Source organism: Apium graveolens, chromosome 10 (genome assembly GCF_009905375.1).
Source record: "Apium graveolens cultivar Ventura chromosome 10, ASM990537v1, whole genome shotgun sequence".
In the NCBI taxonomy this organism is placed as follows: domain Eukaryota; kingdom Viridiplantae; phylum Streptophyta; class Magnoliopsida; order Apiales; family Apiaceae; genus Apium; species Apium graveolens.
In genome coordinates, this window is record NC_133656.1 from 203,793,022 (window position 1) to 203,801,195 (window position 8,174).

Consider the following 8,174-nt stretch of genomic DNA (forward strand, 5'->3'; position numbering starts at 1 on the left):
TTCGCCGCTGTAGAGGTGTAGCTGTGGTTGGGTTCCTACAAAACAACACCGGAAGGGGGGTTGGAGTCCCGCGGCACCTCCGGCGTGAGAGTAAGAACTAGCTTTTTGGGAAGATGAAGATGAATATTAATGCAGGGTGGCTGTGTGTATATACGAGTGTGAAAGAATCATTAACCCCAAAGCCTTACCTTCTTTGGGTATTTATAGCCCAAGGATAGGGTTTTGGGGTTGGTACCTTCGAATCGTAGCCATTGGTTCTGGGAGCGGAGGACACCTGACGGGAGTGGATGCTTTACACGTGTCAGCGCGGGACTGGTCGAGGAATGTTCTGAGGATCCTCTGACACGTGCCCTGATTATTCCCATGATTGATGTGTGACAGTTGTCCCCGTCACGTGCTTGGGGTTTATCGGGGTTCTGCTTGCGGGATTGAGCTAGTTGGGAGTGGTGTTGCGCGGGACTACTCCTCCCAGGAGTCGCGTGGAGTTAGGGGCTTAGGAGTAGTCCTCCCAGGAGCTGTACGGAGTTGAAGGCCTAGGAGTAGTCCTCCCAGGAGCTATATGGAGTTAGGAGCTTAGGAGTAGGCCTCCCAGGAGCTGTGTGGAGTTGAAGGCCTAGGAGTGGCCCTCCCAGGAGCTATATGTACTATCACCTCCTTCTTGTCAAAAGAACAATTTAATTATTTTTCTTATCTCAGAATAAATTTATGATAATGACGATGTCGCTTTTGTCAGCAAGTTGGAATCATTTTATGATGATTTTGATTTCATGTGAGTTTTCCGAAAAAAATCTTTTACTTTGTGGAGCTGAAGATGACATCAATTGTCTAATTATATAATTTGGAAATCTTTCTCTCTTTTTTTGTGGTTGAGGAAATGTTACTTTTTTTTTTGAAAAATACGAACTTGCATAACTTAACTTTCGTCCCTGATCTGGTTACAAATAAAATCCAGAGGATTATCATACCACTATGTTGGATCTGACATAGAATAAGTAGCTTTAGCTAACAAATGCGCTACTTTATTCGCAGACCTCCTAGCAAAAACAACTAACACTTCCTCGAAGTGTTTTATAATATCCACACAATCATCAACAATTGTATAAAAATTTGAGCTGCCCCTACCTCCATGAACAGCATCAACTACTAACTTTGCATCCGTTTCGAAAATACATTTTGTATGTCTCCATTGTTTGATCCACAGTAATGCTTCTCTAAGACTTCTGACTTCCCCCTCCCTTGCCTGCATACGTCCTCTAACTCGACATATCCTTGCCCATAGAAAATTACCATTTTCATCTCGAACTACACAGCTGGCTCCAATGAAATCACAGTCAACTCGACAAGAAGCATCGATATTAACTTTAATCCACCCAGGTGGCAGTTTGCACCAGTTCTGTACCTGATCTCGACCATTCACACTAGCTCCATCCTCTTGTGCTCTTTTACAGTCCTGAAACAAGTTTATAGCCATGGCATTTACTCCAAATGCTAATATTTGTTTTCTGTCCCAGACCCAAGAGTTTCTACGCACCCATAAGCTCCAACACAACAGTCCAATCTGGGCACACTGTTCCTTGTTGCTTGTAACACAGAACTCCCATCTCCTATCGGCACTATTCTTTGTAAACCCACCAAATCCCACAGCTCTTTTGCATAACAGCACATGAATAACACATGGACCGCATCCTCCTCATAAGCCTGGCACCATGAACACGATTGTACCATGCTAACATTTCTTATGACCAGATTTGTTGTTGAAGGTAATATATCTGAACAGGCACGCCACAAAAAATTCAACATCTTTCCTGGAAGTTTGATCCCCCACAGCATCTTCCAAAACTTCCTATCTGCACACACCTGCTCTCCCCGAATATGTCTATAACAGCTTATAACTGTGAACTGGCCCTTGTCCTCACAGATCCAGTACCACGCATCATGTCCCATATTTGGCCGGCTAGACAATGGTATATGTTGTATCAATAACCTATCCCTCTCACTAAACAGGTCCCCCAACAAATCCTCATCCCATCTTTTATTTTTAATGTCCATTAATTCATGGACGGTAGTATTTGCCAATTCCTAATATTCCTCAATAGTAACATACCCATTATCACGACATGGCAACCATGGAACCTTCCAGACACGTGTATCCTGTCCATCTATTATTTTCCTCCTACTTCCTTGTTTCATATTCTCCTGCACAACCATGATGCTCCTCCAAGTATAACTTGGATTTACACCTAGATTAGCATTTAGAAAATCAGTATCTCTATAGTATCTGGCCTTCATTATTGTTGTAACCAGAGGGTTCAAATTATTGAGCAGACGCCATGCTTGTTTAGCAATCATAGCCAAATTAAATTCCCTCAACTTCTTGAAACCCAGTCCCCCTCCCTCCTTCACCTCAGCTAATCTACTCCATGACATCCATTTAATCCCTCTGCCATTAGTTCCACTCCCCCACCAGTATGAATTCATCCTCTTCTCAATAGCATCACAGGTTATCTGAGGAATTAGAAAGAGTTGCATCCAAAAATTAGGTACCGCTTGCGCAGCACTTTTAAGCAAGGTGATTTTACCAGCTTTTGAAATATTTTGCATTCTCCATGACTGCAACTTCTGCTCCACTCGATCCACCAGAAACTTAAACACCTCTCTTTTCTTACTTTCTATATACATAGGCATTCCAAGTTATTTTCCCGGACTCACACTTTCAGTCACTTGTAATTTTGAACACATTATTCCACGAGCTACTGCCTTAGTATTAGACGAGAAATTGATAGCTGATTTGTTAAAATTTATAACTTGCCCTGAAATATCAGCATACCTATCAAGTATACGCTTCATCACACCCGCTTCAGCATCATTAGCCCTGAAAAAGAGGTAACAGTCGTCGACAAACAATAAATGAGAGATTACCGGTGCTCCCCTAGCTATACGACACCCATGCAGTAATCCATTTACTTCATTCCTGTGAATAATAGCACTTAGACCCTCAGCACACATAATATAAATGTATGGTGAAATAGGGTCGTCCTGCCTCAATCCTCGACCTGGAATCACATCTCCAAACTCTTCACCATTATGTAAAAAACTATACAAAACAGATGTGATAAAATACATAATTCTGTTGATCCAGGTTTGGTTAAAACCAAATCTCTCCATCATATTTCGAATAAATCCCCACTCAATCCTGTCATATGCCTTAGACACATCAATTTTTAAACCTGCTATACCCACGTTTCCTTGAGTATGTCTCTTCATATAGTTGTTAATTTCAAACGCAATTAGAGCGTTATCAGTAAGTAAACGCCCCTCGATGAAAGCACTTTGATTCTCATATATAATCGATCCCAAAAACCTTTTTAACCTATTTGACAAGACTTTTCATAAAATCCTCACTAGAACGTTACACATAGAGATTGGACGTAAGTCCCCCATATTTTGAGGAGTTTTAATTTTGGGGATCAAACACACAAGCGTTCTATTCATTCCCTCGGGTAACATTCCCGTATGCATGAAATCCCGACAAAACTGTATCACATCGGTTCCAACCACACTCCATAAACTTTGGTAAAAGGCAGGATTAAACCCATCAATCCCGGATGCTTTATCCAGGTGCATAGAAAAAGCAGCATTCTTTACCTCTTCTGCTGTCACTCCTGTTAATAAGTCCTCGTTTTCAGCTTCCGGTATTTGTTTAACAATCTCTCTATCTGACAGCTTTCCTTGTAGATTTGAAGCCGTGAACATCCCTGCAAAATACTCTTGAATAACAGCCTGTATTTCAACATTTGTTTCCTTCCACTCTCCATTTGCATCCTGAATCCTCTCCACCCTATTATTTTTTCTCCTAGTTGACGCATATCGATGGAAAAACCTCGTATTCTTATCACCCTCTTGAAGCCAAAATTGTTTGTATATATTTAGGGGTGGACATTATAGTTTGTATATTGTTGATTCTTTGTAGTACTAGAGTTTTTATGGTCTGTAATGAATGAGAGATGTAGTAAAGTTACATGTATACAGAATGATGTTAATGGTTTAAGCGCCTCATGTTTTTGGGATATTCTTTCTTAGAGCATCTCCAATACTGTTAGCTATTATTAGTTGGCTAAATTGTACCTGTAGAACAATATGTAAAATTTGTTAAACATGTAAGTCATTATACTTCGATGATATTGACTATATTGGGTTAGCTATATTTTAAAAATAGTATGTTATTAAAAAATTTATATTGTTATATATATAAATATTATTTGAATATGGTAATAAATTAATAATTTTTTTTACAGATTTCTTATAGGTCTGTAGTGGTTCAACAAATATAGCCAACATCAAGAGTTTGGCTATATTTATAAATAAAGGGAATGTACTATTGGAGATGGATTTTTTTTACATAATCTTTATATTTTTTATTTATAGTATGTATTAATGATTTTTAGCTAAGGGTTTTATGTGGTCGGAGATGCTCTTATTACTCTTATATCCATTTATTTCCCTTCCTCTCTCATATTTGTCTTGCATCAAGTTTTCATTATATTAACCAACTAGGTGAAAAATTATCAAAATTATATTTAAATTCCGATTGATTAATTGACATAATAAACTAATTTAAAATCATTAATCTATGATCACTTGGTTTTTCAATCACTAAGATGTATTAATTAATTTTTGCTTGAATTCCCGATATTTTTTACTGTTATCATCCATCTTTTTCTTTCTCCCATATATGCATTCATTCCTTATTTTATCATTTGTAGCTTGTGACATTTAGAAAAAAAATTGGAGTGATTCCTCTTCTTTTATTCTTTTATTAGTTGCAATTAAAAGTAACTCATAATTAGTTAAATATAAGGTACGCATAAAATAATTCAACGTAATTAATTCAGTATATGTTATGTTCAGATTCAGATAATTTCGTAGAAATTTGAGGAGCAATTTTAAAAATATTTATAAGTATTTTCAGAGCTTTTATTTCAATTATTCGTTACGATTTTTGAATAATTTGACGGAATACACATCCCCTATTATTTTGGCTTTTTTCCGTAACACACTATTTTATAATATATTTTAAATTAAAAAAAATCGGTTATTGAGATCGCATGCCAAAATTTACAAAATCATACAACAGTACCAATTAAATCCACCATTAATATATATATTGCCATGTCGATGCCGTCATTCACCATAGCGAAAAAACTGAAATCTCGTAAGCAACCATCCTGAAAGTAAGGTACACATCAAAATAGTGTAAAATAGAATAATAAACTCAAACACTCACGTAAAAATACATACTTAACAATTAATAGAGATATGTTAAAAAAAATCAGCAGGAATCGCTCATATTGACGACTTCCAGCTACATCAGAATCCATATTTTGAACGCTTAATTAGTATTTATATCTATTTGAAAATAAATTTATTAACATTTTATAACTTAAAAATAACTATTTGTCAAACTAATCCCGGGGAGACATGATATTGTTAAACTATCATCTAAATCACTATATCGGTCAAAGCCTCCGCAATTTCGTGTAATATGTGGGGGAAATTAAAACATAATAAAATATTTAAGTATAATATTTTTTATAGGAACTTGACTAATTAGAAAATTTTATTAGCATCCTCCTTTCTTTCTTCAAGAAATGAAAAAAAAAACAATTTAACGAAAAGCCTGCATACGAAAATCTTCTCAAATTAACACTTATTCTTCAATTGTACCTAATTAATATCAAAAAAGAAGTTCATCATAGTGATAATACTAAATTAGCGAAGTCCGAAAGTTATGTATGATAAAATACTTATATTTATATTGGTGCACTATCATAGTAATTAAACTTTAAAGATGGAGTAAGATTACATGTCAAGGGAGGATTGGAGTAGCAGGACTTCGGTATTGTCTTATCATTTTCTTACATTTCGCATGCTAAGTGACTCCTAAAATATGAGAAGAAAAGAGAGTTACAAGGCTTTTTACATCCGGTTTGAGAATTTGAAAAATCAGGTCCGGAAAATAAGAAGATCAAACCATTTAATCTCAGTACATATGAAAAGGCATAGATTTGAGAACTCAAAAGTTAAAATAATTATTAATCAATGATATCATGTTTGATGTTTGACATTCCTTACTAAACTAAAAATACTTATAAAAAATACAGAAAACTCTCAAAATTGGAGTAAATGATTAGAAATCATTGAGAGCAAGCAAAGTATTCACTGTGGGACATGTCCGGTATTTTCCTTTTTAAATATGAAAAGAAAAGAGTCACAAGGCTCTTTATATCCGGTTTGAGAATATGAAAAATCAGGTTCGAAAAATAAGAAGATCAAACCATTTAATCTGAGTACATATGAAAAGGAGTACTCGAAAGTTAAAATAATTATTGATCAATAATACCATGTTTGATGTTTGACATTCCCTACTAAATTAAAAATACTTATAAAAAATACAGAAAACTCTCAAAACTGGAGAAAATGATTAGAAAGCATTGAGAGCAAGCCAAGTATTCACTTTGGGACTTATCCGGGATTTTCCTTTATAAATATGAGAAGAAAAGAGTCACAAGGCTCTTTATATCCGGTTTGAGCATTTGAAAAATCAGGTTCGGAAAACAAGAAGAACAAACCATTTAATCTGAGTACATATGAAAAGGCATAGGTTTGAGTACTCAAAAGTTAAAATAATTATTTATCAATAATACCATGTTTGATGTTTGACATTCCCTACTAAACTAAAAATACTTATAAAAAAATACAGAAAACTCTCAAAATTGGAAAAAATGATTAGAAAGTATTGAGAGCAAGCCAAGTATTCACTGTGAGACCCGTCCGGGATTTTCCTTTATAAATATGAGAAGAAAAGAGTCACAAGGCTCTTTATATCCGGTTTGAGAATTTGAAAAATCAGGTTCGAAAAATAAGAAGATCAAACTATTTAATCTGAGTACATATGAAAAGGCATAGGTTTGAGTACTCAAAAGTTAAAATAATAATTGATCAATAATATCATGTTTCATGTTTGACATTCCCTACTAAACTAAAAATACTTATTAAAAATACAGAAAACTCTCAAAAGTGGAGAAAATGATTAGAAAGCACTATGGGACCCGTCCGGGATTTTCCTTTATAGATATGAGAAGAAAAGAGTCACAAGGCTCTTTATATCCGGTTTGAGCATTTGAAAAATTAGGTTCGGAAAACAAGAAGAACAAACCATTTAATCTGAGTACATATGAAAAGGCATAGGTTTGAGTACTCAAAAGTTAAAATAATTATTGATCAATAATACCATGTTTAATATTTGACATTCCCTACGAAACTAAAAATACTTATAAAAAATACAAAAAAAATATCAAAATTAGAGAAAATGATTAGAAAGTATTGAGAGCAAGCCAAGTATTCACTGTGAGACCCTTCCGGGATTTTCCTTTATAAATATGAGGAGAAAAGAGTCACAAGGCTCTTTATATCCGGTTTGAGAATTTGAAAAATCAGATTCGAAAAATAAGAAGATCAAACCATTTAATCTGAGTACATATGAAAAGGCATAGGTTTGAGTACTCAAAAGTTAAAATAATTATTGATCAATAATACCGTGTTTGATGTTTGACATTCCCTACTAAACTAAAAATACTTATAAAAAATACAGAAAACTCTCAAAATTGGAGAAAATGGATAGAAAGCATTGAGAGCAAGCCAAGTATCCACTACCCGTCCGGGATTTTTCTTTATATAAGTATAAGAAGTTTTGTTTTTGATAAATTTTATACAGATTTAAAACATTTTATGTTACTGAATGTTGTTTGAGAAATTCTGTGTGATTTTTAAATGGATAATAAAGAAGAGTATATTAAGTAGGTGTCATGTTAATTATCATGAAAAGATTTTGTAACTTAATCATCAGATGCATGTGTGCAAACCGAAAAGTCTACAAAGAAGACTCTATAGCAAAATTATATTAAAATAACTATAATATCTCATCAACGATAAACTTAGCCGAATTTTTCGATTAACTACTATAAAATTATATTGAAATAAACAACATGTCATCACTATAACTAAAATAAACTTTTAGGATATACACCCTCCGTCCCACCCAATTCTTTATACTGGGGGACGGGACGGGGGCTCGACACGTACTTAAAAACTCTTATAAAATATAGTTTTTGAGA

The 8,174-nt window shown here is 34.6% G+C and overlaps 2 protein-coding genes across 2 annotated transcripts; both read right to left on the bottom strand.

The window, feature by feature from the left end:
* Positions 1 to 967: 967 nt before the first annotated feature.
* Positions 968 to 1,471, bottom strand: LOC141691680 (uncharacterized). The gene has a single exon (XM_074496444.1). It carries the CDS (start codon positions 1,469 to 1,471, stop codon positions 968 to 970), a length of 504 nt encoding a protein of 167 aa, XP_074352545.1.
* Positions 1,472 to 2,079: 608 nt separating this feature from the next.
* LOC141691681 (putative mitochondrial protein AtMg00310) lies at positions 2,080 to 2,685 on the bottom strand. The gene has a single exon (XM_074496445.1). It carries the CDS (start codon positions 2,683 to 2,685, stop codon positions 2,080 to 2,082), a length of 606 nt encoding a protein of 201 aa, XP_074352546.1.
* Positions 2,686 to 8,174: the final 5,489 nt, after the last annotated feature.

What these genes read in the sequence shown, in the direction of transcription:
- LOC141691680 (XM_074496444.1), bottom strand. Translation starts at nt 1,471, where the DNA reads ATGGCTATAAACTTGTTTCAGGACTGTAAAAGAGCACAAGAGGATGGA.
- LOC141691681 (XM_074496445.1), bottom strand. Translation starts at nt 2,685, where the DNA reads ATGCCTATGTATATAGAAAGTAAGAAAAGAGAGGTGTTTAAGTTTCTG.